Here is a 16,812-nt window from a genome sequence, read left to right on the forward strand (position 1 = left end):
AAAGCCTTCCCAGAAGAGTGGAGGCTGTTATAGCAGCAAACAGGGGACCAACTCCATATTAATACCCATGATTTTGGAATGAGATGTTCGTCGAGCAGGTGTCCACATACTTTTGGTAATGTAGTGTATGATCCCTTATTGTGACTTGTTAAATCCACTCCAGTCAGTGTAGATGAAGGGGAGGAGGCAGGTAAATGATTTTTATGCCTTGAGACAATTGAGACATGGATTGTGTTTGTGCCATTCAGAGGGTGGGGGGAGTGCAACGCAATATTAGGAAGGTGTTCCTAATGTTTGGTACACTCAGTGTATATTAATGGGCTGTATGTATTTTTAGATATAGGCCTATTGTAAATGTGTATTATTGTAGCGTCACCATCTTTATTGCAAAAAGAAATACAAATACACACAACTTTAAGCCCCATATTCATTTGACAGAGGTAATGAACTGCCCATTGATCCGCACAGCAATTGATAAAACAGGACCAAGTGTTTCTGAACTTATGTCAGTATTACACAGGTAATGGTTACAGAAATCAGGAATGGAGATGGGCTCTATAAGCCTCTATATATGAGTGACTGTGTCCAACAAAAAAAGTGTTATTACATTTAAAATGATCTCAATTACTTAAGTATTGCTAAAACAAAGGTTTAAGTAAATACAGGCAGGCACCACATTATTACAAGACAAAACAGCTTGCTCAATCAAGCATGATGGTATTGTAAGTATAAAAGCAACGCTTGCTTTCATATAATAATAAAAACCTTGAAAATGTAGTGGAATGGGATTAGTGTGGTGTGTGAAGAATCCAATACTTTACCTTGTATGTGGTACAAATCACATTATTGTGGAAGCACCTCCTCAAAGAGTATGGATTAGGCTGTTTGAGAAGGTTTGAATCCTAAGAAACCTGCCCACACATAGTTTTGTGTTACTATTTTTCCTTTAGTTTATTTAGGACATTTTACTTACACCTATTGTATTCGGCGCATGTGACAAATAAAAATGGATTTGATTGTAATAGACCAACATAACAACTGTAGTAGGTCAAAGCTGTGTGCTGGAAAACCTTAGTAGAGCATTGGTGGAGTAGGCATTGCAGTGCTCATGAATTTCCTTTATTTTTCGGCTTCAGACCAATGCCTATCCCACCAAAAACATTGTTTTTAGTTTTTAATAGTATCCAGAATTGTAAAAGGCCCCCAAAACAACATTTAGGGCTCCTTGCACCAAAGTTGTCCATTGAAACCAATAGAAGCAAAACTATTTTAGGCAGTGGGTATGTGAGATATATATATACAATGGTAGGGTAAACACTGCACTACTGTACTACTGTTGTGTAAGAAGAATGGATCATTTACATCTGATTCAGTAGAAAGACTTGGCGCCTTTGCCATAACCTTAAGGTCATGTGCCACTGAAAACTACATAGTATCCCTATGTTAGCATGACTAGAGAGAGTAAAGGTTGGTATTTTTTGGGGGGTTTAAATCAACAGCAGGTGGTGTATGGGGCGTCTCTGCCTTTCACTCATTTTTATGGCAGATCTCAGAGTCTGCGTCCCAAATGGTACCTTATTCCCTTTATAGTGCATACTTTTGACCAGAGCCCTATGGGCCCTGGTCAAAAGTAGTGCACTATATAAGGAATAGGGTGCCATTTGGGATGTACACAGATTCTCAGAATGTACCAGGTATGCCGACGAGGGTTTTCCTTCAGTCTAACCCAAATACTTCAGAGAGAGAGAGAGAGATTTCTAGGGCAGACCATGCCAGACAGAGTCAGACATACACAATGTGGAATAGAGAAAAAATAAATGGGGGGCTGGGGGTTTGGACGGAGCAGGGAGTCCATTGACTGGCTACCCAGACTCCTTGCTCTGGCCAAACGCTACGCCACACCTACAGATGTTAGTTTCTTCTCTGCAATGAGTCTGGATCTGTGTACCTCCCTGACCCTTCATCGAATACGAACATATTCAGGGCTGCCTGATTGGTCCAGAAACCGACAGGTTGGACCAGAGCCAGAAGACAAGTGGATAAAGCGGCAGTTTGAAAATTCGTCATTGGCTTTGATACTCTGATTGGTTAGAGACTTTGTTTTGTACAACGTCCATCGTCACCACAAAATACTTCAATGATGGCAGTCTCAGACTAAATGATGAAGCGAAAGTCAGCAGCGGAATAATTTAGTGTGAGTCGTCAGGCTAGGGAGTTCAGTCAGGATAATCGAATTGATCTGGAACAAGAAAAGACAGAAGGTATGTAAGAATGTGCTATGGGAAGTCTGGAGAAACATTCCATTCAATGCCGACCCCAGAGGCTTCCTTAGATGGCACCACAGGGAATAGGAATACCTTCATTGCCTGGTCTGCACACTCAGTACAGGGCAGATATATACAATACACTCCCTCATTCACTGGCCATAAGAAGCTGAAGAACTCTCAACTCTCCTTTCCCACCAGTCTCTTATGACTTATATTAAGACGACCAATATAAGAGAAATTAAATATGTGCTTTGTTCATATTTCAGTGTGGATGTGAAATCTGTTATTCCCATTCATTGTGAAAATAATATGCTGGTGGACGCTGACATTAGAAATTATTTTGAAATATGTGTTTTGTTCACTGTGAATATATGTTATTCCATTATTGCCGTACACTGTGATATGCTGGGGGACGCTGTAGTCTCAACACCATTAGGCAGTTGTATAGGAAAGTGATGTTTTTTTCCCAATGCAGCACCAGTGTGTCACCAGTGATTATGTTAATGTAAGCTCTAGTGTTATTTTTTGGTAACTTTGTTTCTGTATAGCTAGGGCTGACACTGAGGACTTGTGAAGAGTAGAATCAACAACCTCTGCATCATCAAGACAGTTCTTTGTGAGAAGGTGTTAATGGTGGAAGGTGTTAACCCATGTTTTAACAACTGAAAAGTACCAGTGGCTCCATGTCGGCCATGGCCCATTGAGTCTAAGCCTTTTGGGTAAAACACTGGGGTAAGTCCTTAGTGGAAATACACCATGGCTTGGAATAGCTTGTCAAAGAAGCACACTTTGTTCTGAGCAGTGGTGGAGGAGGAAGGGTTATTGTCACCCAGGGATAGGAAATTACTGTCATTAGTAGAGAGCTCAATGGTTTCATAACACCCATATAAATTCCTCTTACATGGAAAAATCACTGGTTTTCCAGCCTCTTTCTTTTGTTTTGCTTTGGCATTGACACCTGCTAAACTGGCAGGTAGGCCTATTGCAATAATATGCCAGAGATGACAGTGACCATAATATTTTATATCAACTTTGCAAAATATGGTTATGAAATGTACACATTCATATAGATTTGCTATTTGAATGAAACGACTGCGAAACACCCACGTGGCTGTAGCCTACATTTTAGTAACGGTTTGATTAATGATTATGCACTAGCCTTAACTGACATTATTTTACGTCTAGACATTGTAGTGATTTTGTAACCCGTTTGTTCGTCGATGATAGAACGTTGTTAAAAAGTCACTTAGGGCCAGTCAGTGCGTCTCAACCTGCTTGTGCTGTTTACGAGCCACGTTGTCTGTCACATGTCCGGCTGTGCTGTGGCTTCACCAGGAATCGATACTGTAGCGGTTACATTCGTTCACCTCATGGTTTGTTAGTGCGCGTCATCAAACCGTTGTCTCTTGCTTGTTGCTTATTTGAGTTGAGATGTCAGTTTAGTAAATAAAAAAAGAACCAAAAGAAAAACAAACGAACAAAGCTTAATCAACAGAAAGACAACCACAACATTCGCTCTCTCATACATTTAGAATAGCCTACTGTTCGAGCTATTTGTTTGAGCAATTTGAGGGTAAAAACAATCAACGGAACATGGCTGGTGTGATGGCAGGTTTTGGTAACTTCACTCACGCCGTTGTTCGAGCTATCCCCTCATCCCTTGCCAAAGAGGCACTGAGGATGAACGTTTCGGACGTGGACCTGGAGAAAGCTCAGCGAGAACATGAGGTATACGTCGGGGTTCTGAAGCAGAAACTCGGGCTGGAGGTGATCGAACTCCCCGCCGACGAGTCGCTCCCGGACTGTGTGTTCGTGGAGGATGCTGCAGTGGTTTGCGGTGACACGGCTCTGATCACCAGACCCGGGGCAGAGAGCAGAAGGAAAGAGGTAAATAAAGTATCTATTTATTTTAGAAAAACATGTCTCTGTTGACCATGTGCTTATTTGGAGTATGGATCTATACGTATATGGTCTACTGTTGTCATCTTTGGTTCATAATGCATGGTATATGTATCACTGTCAGAGCGCCATTTCGAGATTGTATAGCTACAATGTAACGGTAGCCTACTATACAAAGGAAGGGATATGTGATTAGCCATCATCAGAACGGCAACGCCCTTGGAAAGACGACCAGATATGATCACACAGTCACAGGAGGACCACTGTCCAACTGAAGTTTTAATTTATGTCTTGATTCCTGGCAGAACTCGATATTTGTCTGTTATAACAATAGAGTACATGATGAGCATAGTTCACTAGCTACATGATGTATGTTGGAAAATGCGATTCTTAATAAAAAACTGTTTTCTAACATAACCTTTGATATGGGTAATACTGACAGCTGTCTAGTCAGATGTGAGCTGTCAACAGATATTAGGTTGTAGTCTGTGATTTCCTGTTTGCACACAGTACTAGAGCACATTCAGTAATGAGGAGGCATGTCATCATCTGATCTGTGAAAATAGATGCATTCATTGAAACAGTCATAATTCCTAGGCAGAGAACTCTTGCGTGCAGATTAGTGCAATGCATGTCAGTCCATTGAAAGCAAAAAGCCCTTTTTGCTCTTTTCCCCATAATAGTAGTATGCTATATGAGTATGTCCATATGATAAACTACATACTCTCACACCAATAAGTTATGCATGTACAAACAGCAGGCTATGGACAGGGAGGTTTTACTGCCTGTTTTACTGCCTGTTTACTTAATCGTGTACCCTAATAATGAAGACTGTGTGAATATAAACAGACTACATTTATTCACAGTATTTATGGGCTGCAGACTGACTGTGCGGTTCCATTTAGTCTGTGTGGTGGCAGCGTGTTTGACGGTCGGACGGGCTCTGTGAAAGCCCATGTCGTATCGCATCAGAGTCACCTCTGCTGGGCTCAGGGGCTGCTAATGGGCCCCGGCCACACCAGTGGGAGAGGTTATTGATCTGTAAACCTCCTGGTGATCATAATGGCTCTTGACATACAGGACATGTATTGGTCAAAGGTTTGGTCAGCAGGACTATTTTGGGTCTGACTAGTGTCTCCATGTAATGTGGTGTATTGCTGCATCAAATGGAAAAGGTATGGTTTACTTGGAGTTGTGATGATGTAACATTTACCATTCATGAAGTCTTTATGACCATGACATAAAGAGTCGTAATGCCCTACCAAGTCTAAGTATTACAGTTGGGCAGAAGACCTGGAATCGATACACGGTTGGTCACATTGGTGCCGTGACTTGGATCACACAGCTGCTGGGGGTTACTGAGGTTGTGAAGTCTAGCAGAGGTGGATCAGTGAACTATCCTCGTGTTAATAGAACTGAAGACTGGTGTTAGAGCCCAGGATTTAGTTCTGTGAGCTACAGTAATGTGCTTTTTAGTCGCACGGACAGCCCGGGTTGGATACGCGTGTGAAAAAGCTGTCCGATGCCTCGCACAAAAAAGGTGGTACTAATAAGACTGGATGGATTACAGTTACATTTATAAGGGTATAGTTAAACTTCAAATGCCATCCTCTCTAACCTGAGTTCGAAGAATCTATCGTTATCACACAACACATTTACTGTTTAAACCACAGGGTTATTTAACATGCCTCTACGGTCTTTCATGTGGATTCTCTTCCTGTCTTTCTAATGCCAAACAAACAGGCTGTTTTCTCTCTAATTGGCCCAGCCACTGTCTTCTGATCCCAGAATCCCAGAGGTAAATGAGTCCACCAGCAGCATCCGTAAGAAGCTTATATTATAGCCTATCGGTGTATGTGTGTGTGTGTCAACGTGGGCGCAGCATTCACTGGTTTAACCAAGCTTTATTGGCTGGGCCATGGGGAAGAAAGTACAGTCTTCTGATCCTTCTCTGTATCCCAGATCCTAGCCCTCTCAGCAAGTAATTTGTGACTGCCACTGCCAATATACTGTTTAGATGTACTTGACTTCCTATAGACTTTCGGTTTCTACCAGTTTCATCAGTAATAGGGATTTGGTCTAAAATTTGTTTGATAGATTAGTGCTCTGATGAGAAGACTGTAGAGATGGAGAGAGAATCTGACTGCTTGTTGCGTAAGCAATCCTTAAATGACCTAAGAAGAGAACTTACTGTTTGTTTTAGAAACAGACTGATGAGGACAAAGACCAGGGTTCCTCCAGTTCAGTCCAGAAAGATAATATCAGAATAAATCCTGGCCTCATGTAACCCAATGGTGGAATAAAGCCTGGCCTCATGTAACCCAATGGTGGAATAAATCCTGGCCTCATGTAACCCAATGGTGGAATAAATCCTGGCCTCATGTAACCCAATGGTGGAAGCTATTTCTACTGTATGCTCTTCACTTCAGAGGTTTAGATTAGCTTTACCAAGATTAAACCAGTGGACAATTGACAGAATGTATGATCTGGCTTATCCTTGTGAAGTCCAGAGACTTCTTCAACAAAGATAATTGAATTGTAAAATGGGTATATAAAACCCATTATGGTAGTCAATGTGAGATTAATAATCAAAATGTAATCCACTCAAAATAAGGATTAATGGTACCTTTATTCAGGTGTGAAGGTAGATTTAATTTCTTACCGGTACGGACTCCCTGTGTGCGCATGGTGATGCATGCAAACATGTTTTTATAGCCAATCATAGAATTACATATAGAATCCCTATTAATGTCATATGATCTCTGTGTATCTTAGTAGGCCTAGTAAAGATTAGTCTGATAACTTTTAACATGTATTACCTTTTAATGTAACACAAACACAACCAGTCATGATGTTTTTATCTGTTTGTTAAACAATCACATCAAAAAAGTGCTCCTGTATGCTACCCGCATACTTTTGTCCACTCACAAAATAATTTCAGCATCCAAACATTGCACATCTGTTGCAAAACACCTAAATGTGTATTGTTATGACATCCTGTTATTTTCATTAGGCCTACACTTGTAGCCTGAATTGTTGCATCCATTGCTCTCCACGGTGTCTCTGTATCAGCCACTCATCTCCACTTTAAGAAAATGTAAGAGCGTGTACCACACATTTTTCATGCGGCTGACATGCGGTAATGTTAAATAATGGTGTAATAGTCTATACTGTAGTTTCCTTGGCATTTTGTGTTAATTATTGTGATTTACCGGTACGGTGTAACCCCACTATTTATTTTGCCGGGACGCCGTACCGTACCACCTTACTTTCACCCCTGCCTTTAGTATATAAAGAAGTCACCTCCAAAAGGAAGATACGGTGTTTGTTTGGCAGAGTTCAGGATTTCTGATAACAGAAATTGACCTTTGGTTCCTAGCTGTTAATTCTGGTTAGTTATGAACTGGGTGGGTTCACTCAAGATTTATCATTTGGAACAAACCACGGGACATTCAGGTGGTACATTAAGTTACCAATACCAGGCCTGGGTCAAATGCATAGTAATCAAATCTGATTATTGAGATTAGCTTGGAGTTTGTACTTTTTGGGCTAGTACAATAGTTCCATTGCCAACTACATCAAGTGCAGCTCAAATATTTTGAAAGTGATTGACAGATACATTTGTCCAAGCAGGTAAAGGTATGCTGCAGGCAAAGTTTCCTCTCCCCATACAGCAATTATCACACTATCTTATCTGGTGCTCGTGCATAACTGTGGGGTTTACCCTTCAGTTGGTTTTGGCTATTGGTTACGCAATGGGAGTTGTGTTTGATATGGATTCCCACTGACTCTTCTCTCACGGGGTTGTTTGTCCTTGTGTGCCTGTCTGTGGGTAATAGAGCTGACGTGTGTGTATGACAGGCCAAGGGTTTGTGTTGGTTTAATGTAGTCCCCTCTAACAAAGGGTTTCCCTTGTTCTGTGTTCCATGTGTTCTCAGCAACAGAAACGAAACATCACAAGCGTGACAGCGATTCCCTTTTAAAGCCTGTTTCATAAGTAAAGTTTGTTATGATTACTATGATGATGTCTGAAGAGCATAGCCTTCTATTAACAACTAAGTCAAGTTAGACTGCGTTTTTACTGTTTTTCAACCCATTCATTAAAACTTCAACGTTTGCACGCCAGAAGTTGTCACTGTGAACGTACTATAATCTCCTCACAAGTGTACCCATCCTGAATCTGATGGAGTAGAAAAAGTGCACAGCTCAAGGCCTCTGTGAGTTTGCAATATATTTCATATCAACTGTGAAGCACTATTCAGATGATATGTAGGGTCTGCAAGGCTGGGCCCTGACCAAACCCAGCCTAATTAAGAAGTCCTGTCTGAACCATTAGCTTTGGCAGCAGCAGCAGACATTGAGATAGATTTCTTGGTCGGGGGCCTTATCGATCGATATTGATGGATACTCTCAGTTAAGAGTGCATTAGGATTGTATTACTCATGTGGCTTTCAGACCTCAAGGAATAGTGTGAGTGTGCATGTGTACACTTGTGTGTGTGTGCGACCGAGCAAGAATGCTTGTGTCATGTGTGATTGTATATGTTTGTGTGTGTAGTTGAAACCTTCCATGTTGACATCAATGGCCTCATTAAAGGAGACGTCTTCCTTGGCTCTTATTGACTCTAGCATATTTAATATACATATTAGTACAAAAAACTGAAGTGACAGTTGAAGGTCAGGGAGGCAACAATTGCTAGAGAGAGCAGACATTAGCTATCAGCAAAACTGATCTACTCTTAATCAAACTCCAATCCCTTATCACTATAATAGGCCATGCCAAAAATATTACTAAATGAATAGTGTGTGATGCGGCTGTTGGCAGAATATCATTCAGAGAAGCTCTTATCTAGAGTAACACAGAGAACTTCTCAATTTCCTGTTTTAATGAGCTTATTAACTCAGTTTAGGAGAATAAAGACGAAAAAAGATTGAGGCTCAATTATCCAAACCTGGGATAGTTTAGGCCATGCAGAGTTGTTTGGGTTTAGTGTTTTTGTACCTATAGCTCACTTTATCCTTTACCACATTGTCTTGTTCTTTCTTTCGTTCTTTTGTTCTTTCTTTCGTTCTTTCGTTCTTTCTTTCGTTCTTTCTTTCTTTCGTTCGTTCTTTCTTTCTTTCTTTCTTTCTTTCTTTCTTTCTTTCTTTCTCTCTCTCGTTCTTTCTCTCTCTGTCTAGCTCTCTTTCTTTCTTTCTCGCTCTCCATTCAGCTATAACTATGTCAGGTAAATAGTCCCCCCTCCCTCCAGGCTTCTTAAAGTGTTTATCTGCTCCCCTGATGCGGTCTGATGAGCCTGAGTCATCAATCACCTACTCTGCCCCAGCCAGAATACTGCACTCTGATGGTTATTGTTGCTGTCGCTCTGACAGTGAGGCTACGGCTCCTCACGTTTAAGGAGACAGAGAGGAGTCCACCCTCCCCTCCCCTCCCCTAGCCCAACCCCCACCTCTTCAATCTTTATCTGCCATTATTCTCACTGGAGCGATCAGAGTTAATTTCAAAGCCTGTAAACACACTTCAGAGATGCTGCTTTCTGCTCTGCGATAGCTCCTTATGTGATGGCTGCCTGACCTGGCCTGCTTCACTGGTGAAGTTGCTCCATCCATGATTCTGTGTTTACCTTTCCTTAAAGGGATACTTAATGATTTTGGTATCTACTTCCCCAGAGTCCGATGAACTCGTGGATACCATTTTTATGTCTCTGCGTCCAGTATTAAGGAAGTTAGAGGTTGTTTTGTGTGCTAATGCTAACTAGCTTTAGCGCCATGACTGAAGTCATCGCGCGCTAGCAGATACCGAAGACTTCCAGTCATTGTGCTAACACTAGTTAGCAATTGTGCTAGCGCTAATTAGCAACTTCCTTCAAACTGCACGCAGAGACATAAAAATGGTATCCATGAGTTCATCTGCCTCATTGCCAAAATCTTGAAGTATCCCTTTAATACAGCTCATAACAAATAACTTAATAAGGCTAACCATGTGTGATTACTCACTCTGATAAGATTCATGGGATAGTTGTTATGGTGGATTTTCATCCTGTGATTTGTAACATATTGGGGCGATGTTACATGCTGTTGTTTATATAGCTGTTTATATAGCTTTGCTTCATATTCACCTAGTTCATAAATAGACACACATGTAGCCAGAGCCAGACAGTGACCTTTTAATAGCAGGTTAGTACCCATTTAATATTCAACTGAAAAGACCACAACAACCTCAGTCATAACACAGTCATAATACCACTGAGGTTGTACTTCAGGAAGAGGATGGATAGAGGAAGTCTGCCTGTTCTCCACACACACAATATCTAAGCCCACTTCTCCAGACCTAATATTTAGGCTCAGGAGCTCTTTATAGTTTATTTATCCCCACCCTGTCCTGCTTTCTTCCCCGGTCATCCCTCACAGCACCATTTACCCCGAGCCAGCCCCAGCTCCAGACAGCACAGAGGCCCTGTTTTGACTAGACAGGCTGCAGATGCGGATCTCCCGCTGCTCTCCAGTTTTATAAGACATCCTGTACGGAATCGACCTGGTTTCCTTCTGGGGGCCTTGACAACCGTGTCTGAAGGAGGGGGGACAGGAGGGGAAGGGGTAGGGCTGGCACAATTACTGTATAACCGTGTAACTGACGGTTATTAATGAAGAGGGGGGGCATTCGTCCGGGCAAATGGAACGTCCGGGCATTCGTGCGGTTGAGTCCGTTTCTGCGGTAACTAGAACTCTTAACAACGTGATGAAACTTTGGTGTTGTATTATGCAATCATTGACTTGAATGGGGATGCCTGTTCTATTCATTCTATTTCTATGGCAGCACATGCAGTCAGGAGCTGAGGAGAGGAGAAAATGTCTTAAAAATCATATCAAATCAAATTGTATTTGCCACATGCGCCGAATATAACAGGTAACCTTACAGTGAAATGTTTACTTACAAGCCCTTAACCAACAATGCAGTTTTAAGAAAAATAAGTAAAAAATAGATAAATATATATTTTTTAAATTAAATAAAAAATAATTAAAGAGCAGCAGTAAAATAATTAGCGAGGCTATATACAGGGGGTACCGGTACAGAGTCAATGTGCGGAGGCACAAATGGTTATTACGGTGACTACGGTTATTTGGCTGACCAATTACTGTCATCCAAAATTTCATGTCCATCACAGAGCTAGTGAGGGGGAGTGTCTTGAACCCAGCAGCTACAGTACATATGGGACAGGCAGGGTCAAGTTTTTCCCCAACTTACTGAAACATTCCTAATCCTACCAGTTTAACCTGCTGGGGTCTACACAGGTTTGGGTTGGAGAAGGTCTCTATTTTTTGTTTATCCATCTTTATTTCTGTCTTTCTCTGGCACATTGTCTTACTATCTCATATCTATCATCTATCTGTTCTCTCTCTCTCTCTCTCCCTCCTCCCTCTCGCTCTCTGCCCTCTCTCTCTCTCTCTCAAACATTCACTCACTCACTCACTCACTCACTCACTCACTCACTCACTCACTCACTCACTCACTCACTCACTCACTCACTCACTCACTCACTCACTCTCTCACTCTCTCTCTCACTCTCTCTCTCTCTCTCTCTCTCTCTCTCTCTCTCTCTCTCTCTCTCTCTCTCTCTCTCTCTCTCTCTCTCTCTCTCTCTCTCTCTCTCTCTCTCTCTCTCTCTCTCTCTCTCTCTCTCTCTCTCTCTCTCCCTCTCTCCCTCACCGTTCCTACTGTCTTTTTTTAAGACAGACATACAACACAGGGCCCTCTGCCGGTCGTGTGTCTTTCAGGGTTGTGTAAGGAGTGCCATGTGAACAGACCAATCTCTCTCTTTCTCTCCACCACCACCCCTGACCATAGACCCACTCTGCCCTTCTCTCGCCCCCCAGCTCCCCTCTCCCCTCCCCTCCCTGGGCTGGTAGACAGCTGCGGGACACTTGCGAACAGGAATCCCTCTCAGCTCTAGGGCAACGAGGTCATGGTCAACTGTCACCGGGGGTGTGCGAACATCTGGTCTGGCATGTCGGCCTGAGGAGAGACATAGGGGGCGGGCAGGGTTGGGTTGGGAAAACTGCCTTCAGGTCACAGAGGGCCAGAGAGAGTTAGAGTGTGTGTGTGTGACAGACAGAAGCCAGAGAGGAACCCAGACAGGAAGAGGAAGGAATCCTCTGTTTGTACTAAGTAACAGCAGCAGGTCACCTGGAGGGACAGACAGAGCAGGGGAAATAGTTTACCTAGACAGTAGACATGAAAGTAGACTCTTCCTTCAAGTGTGTCTATTGTAAGGTCTAAGAGACACTTCCCTTCCCTTGGCTTTAATTTCATGACCTGAATAAACTGCAGACCAACACTAAGGGTTATAATGGTTGGTTTTAGTATAGTTTAATTTCAGTAGCGGTGCGTGGGTGTCACGCTCTGGCTCCGGGACTTTGTATGTTGAGCCAGGGTGTGTTCGTTTCGTTGTGTTCTGTTTGGTTGGGTTGTTCTATGTGGTTGTATTTCTTTGTTTGGATGAGTGACTCCCAATCAGAGGTAACGAGTGTCAGCTGTTTGGCTCGTTGTCTCTGATTGGGAGCCATATTTATAATGTCTGTTTTCACCTTGTGTTTGTGGGTTTTTGTTCCTTGTCAGTCATTGTCTGAGGACGTTACGTATCGTTTATTGTTTTGTATTCGTGTTTGCACTTCACTATTAAAGTATGTTCGCTCAACACGCTGCGCCTTGGTCCTCTCTAACCAACGATCGTGACAGAAAAACCCACCTTAACCAGATCAAGCAGCGTGACGAGGAGAGAGGATGGACGTGGGAGGAGATGATTGCGAGTCTGGCAAGAGGGGAGAGAGGCCTGGGCCACGGGGAGGAGAGACCCCCAGGAAATTTTTTAGGGGGGCTCACGACGTCGGGGCAGCAGGTGTACGGGTTAGAGCGGTGCAAAGCGTTGGCAGAGAAGGCCGCCAGGTTAGGGGGGCCACTGGGCACAGAGGAGAGGGAAAGTGTGGAGGCACGGCGAGAGGTACTGGGGTGTGTTACCAGTCCGGTCCGGCCCGTTCCTGATCCCTGCGTGGGGCCAGTGGTGTGTGTCCCCAGTACGGTCCGGCCTGTTCCTGCCATTCCCACCAAGGCAGTGGTGCGCGTCGTCAGCCCAGCCCGGCCTGTTCCTGCCATTCCCACCAAGTCTGTGGTGTGCGTCGACAGCCCGGCCCGGCCTGTTCCTGCCATTCCCACCAAGTCAGTGGTGCTTGTCGTCAGCCCAGCCCGGCCTGTTCCGGCCATTCCCACCAAGTCAGTGGTGCACGTCGTCAGCCCAGCCCGGCCGGTTCCTGCCATTCCCACCAAGTCAGTGGTGTGCGTCGACAGCCCAGCCCGGCCTGTCCCTGCTCCACGCACCAAGCCTACGAGGTGCGTCACCAGTCCAGCCCGGCCTGTCCCTGCTCCACGCACAAAGCCTACGGTGTGCGTCGCCAGCCCAGCCCGGCCTGTTCCTGCTCCACGCACAAAGCCTACGGTGTGCGTCGCCAGCCCAGCCCGGCCTGTCCCTGCTCCATGCACAAAGCCTACGGTGTGCGTCGCCAGCCCGACCCGGCCTGTTCCTGCCACTCGCACCAAACCAGGGGTGCGAGTCGCCAGCCTGGTCCAACCCGTTCCTGCTACTCGCACCAAGCCAGGGGTGCGAGGCGTCAGCCTGGTCCAGCCCGTTCCTGCTACTCGCACCAAACCAGGGATGCGAGTCGTCAGCCTGGTCCAGCTTCGTTCCTGCTACTCGCACCAAACCAGGGAATGGAGTCGTCAGTCCGGTGAGGCCCGTTCCTGTTCCACGCACCAAGCCAGGGGCGCGTGTCGTCAGTCCGGCTCCGACCAGCGGGGCTAGACAGGACCAGGGGTACTTTGGGGGTTGGAGAGGAGGTGGGGATCAGGGCCGGAGCCAGAACCACCGCCGAGGAGGTATGCCCACCCAGCCCTCCCTTGTTTAGCCCTTATTGAGGCGCAGTCGCAGTCCGCGCCTTTAGGGGGGGGTACTGTCACGCTCTGGCTCCGGGACTTTGTATGTTGAGCCAGGGTGTGTTCGTTTCGTTGTGTTCTGTTTGGTTGGGTTGTTCTATGTGGTTGTATTTCTTTGTTTGGATGAGTGACTCCCAATCAGAGGTAACGAGTGTCAGCTGTTTGGCTCGTTGTCTCTGATTGGGAGCCATATTTATAATGTCTGTTTTCACCTTGTGTTTGTGGGTTTTTGTTCCTTGTCAGTCATTGTCTGAGGACGTTACGTATCGTTTATTGTTTTGTATTCGTGTTTGCACTTTACTATTAAAGTATGTTCGCTCAACACGCTGCGCCTTGGTCCTCTCTAACCAACGATCGTGACAGTGGGTAAAATCACCGGAAAGGCTAAGCCAGGGGGAAAAAAGCCATATTACAACCTTCTGTATGTGATAATTGCGTTGATTGCTCTATAACTTGTTAGTTCATATGCCTTGCCACTGTGATATATACAGTGGCTTGCGAAAGTATTCACCCCCCTTGGCATTTTTCCTATTTTGTTGCCTTACAACCTGGAATTAAAATTGATTTTTTGGGGGGTTTGTATCATTTGATTTACACAACATGCCCACCACTTTGAAGATGCAAAATATTTTTTTTTGTGAAACATACAAGAAATAGGACAAAAAAACAGAAAACTTGAGCGTGCATAACTATTCATCCCCCCAAAGTCAATACTTTGTAGATCCACCTTTTGCAGCAATTACAGCTGCAAGTCTCTTGGGGTATGTCTCTATAAGCTTGGCACATCTAGCCACTGGGATTTCTGCCCATTCTTCAAGGCAAAACTGCTCCAGCTCCTTTAAGTTGGATGGGTTCCACTGGTGTACAGCAATCTTTAAGTCATACAACAGATTCTCAATTGGATTGAGGTCTGGGCTTTGACTAAGCCATTCCAAGACATTTAAATGTTTCCCCTTAAACCACTCGAGTGTTGCTTTAGCAGAATCCTTAGGGTCATTGTCCTGCTGGAAGGTGAACCTCTGTCCCAGTCTCAAATCTCTGGAAGACTGAAACAGGTTTCCCTCAAGAATTTCCCTGTATTTAGCGCCATCCATCATTCCTTCAATTCTGACCACAGCATGATGCTGCCACCACCATGCTTCACTGTGGGGATGGTGTTCTCAGGGTGATGAGAGGTGTTGGGTTTGCGCCAGACATAGTGTTTTCTTTCATGGCCAAAAAGCTCAATTTTAGTCTCATCTGACGAAAGTACCTTCTTCCATATGTTTGGGGAGTCTCCCACATGCCTTTTGGTGAACACCAAACGTGTTTGCTTATTTTTTTCTTTAAGCAATGGCTTTTTTCTGGACACTCTTCTGTAAAGTCCAGCTCTGTGGAGTGTACGGCTTAAAGTGGTCCTATGGACATATACTCCAATCTCCGCTATGGATCTTTGCAGCTCCTTCAGGGTTATCTTTGGTCTCTTTATTGCCTCTCTGATTAATGCCCTCCTTGCCTGGTCTGTGAGTTTTGGTGGGCGGCCCTCTCTTGGCAGGTTTGTTGTGGTGCCATATTCTTTCCATTTTTTAAATAATGGATTTAATGGTGCTCCGTGGGATGTTAAAAGTTTCTGATATTTTTTTATAACCCAACCCTGATCTGTACTTCTCCACAACTTTGTCCCTGACCTGTTTGGAGAGCTCCTTGCTCTTCATGGTGCCGCTTGCTTGGTGGTGCCCCTTGCTTAGTGGTGTTGCAGACTCTGGGGCCTTTCAGAACAGGTGTATATATACTGAGATCATGTGACAGATCATGTGACACTTAGAATGCACACAGGTGGACTTTATTTAACTAATTATGTGACTTCTGAAGGTAATTGGTTGCATCAGATCTTATTTAGGGGCTTCATAGCAAAGGGGGTGAATACATATGCACGCACCACTTTTCCGTTATTTATTTTCTTCATTTCACTTCACCAATTTGGACTATTTTGTGTATGTCCATTACATGAAATCCAAATAAAAATCTATTTAAATTACAGGTTGTAATACAACAAAATAGGAAAAACGCCAAGGGGGATGAATACTTTTGCAAGGCACTGTAGGCCTAAGGCCGAGACAATAAGAAGACACAGCGGCAGAATAAATTCATTACAAAACCGGAGAGCAACATCTGAATTTATGGTTGGATCAGAAATACCATTATAGCTCACTCAGTTTAGCTCAACGCTGATTGGCTATTATTTTTATTTATTTTTATCAAGGGAGGCCAAATGCTCGCTGGCTTCCCTTGTATTCAATGCTTTTTTTTGACTAGACATCATAGATGGGCTACACATACAGAGACATAGGGGCGCTGTTTTGTTCGCTTTGATACTTTCTCTGGTGAGATACATTCAGCCTTTTGCGAATTGAAGGACATTTATGAAACACAGAGAGACTAAAGATAAATTATTTGATATGTATTTTTTTGTTCATTTTTTGTTGGTAATTTTTTAGGGGAAGCCTGGCTTCCCTTGGCATCCACAAATACACGCCACTGTTTAATTTATTACATGATGGCATCTGTGGTTTCCTTCTGTGCTATTTCTAACAATACATACATACATATACAGTGGGGAGAACAAGTATTTGATACACTGCCGATTCTGCAGGTTTTCCTACTTACAAAGCATGTAGAGGTC

The 16,812-nt window shown here is 43.8% G+C and overlaps 1 protein-coding gene across 1 annotated transcript in view; it reads left to right on the plus strand.

The window, feature by feature from the left end:
- Positions 1-3,562: 3,562 nt before the first annotated feature.
- ddah1 (dimethylarginine dimethylaminohydrolase 1) overlaps positions 3,563-16,812 on the plus strand; it is a 117,491-nt gene continuing 104,241 nt past the window's right edge. Inside the window, exon 1 of the mRNA XM_041840111.2 lies at positions 3,563-4,154. Within this exon, the coding sequence (XP_041696045.1) occupies positions 3,861-4,154 (294 nt within the window). The 5' untranslated portion in view covers positions 3,563-3,860. The remainder of the gene's footprint in view (positions 4,155-16,812) is intronic.

This window comes from Coregonus clupeaformis, chromosome 20, assembly GCF_020615455.1.
Source record: "Coregonus clupeaformis isolate EN_2021a chromosome 20, ASM2061545v1, whole genome shotgun sequence".
Lineage (NCBI taxonomy): Eukaryota > Metazoa > Chordata > Actinopteri > Salmoniformes > Salmonidae > Coregonus > Coregonus clupeaformis.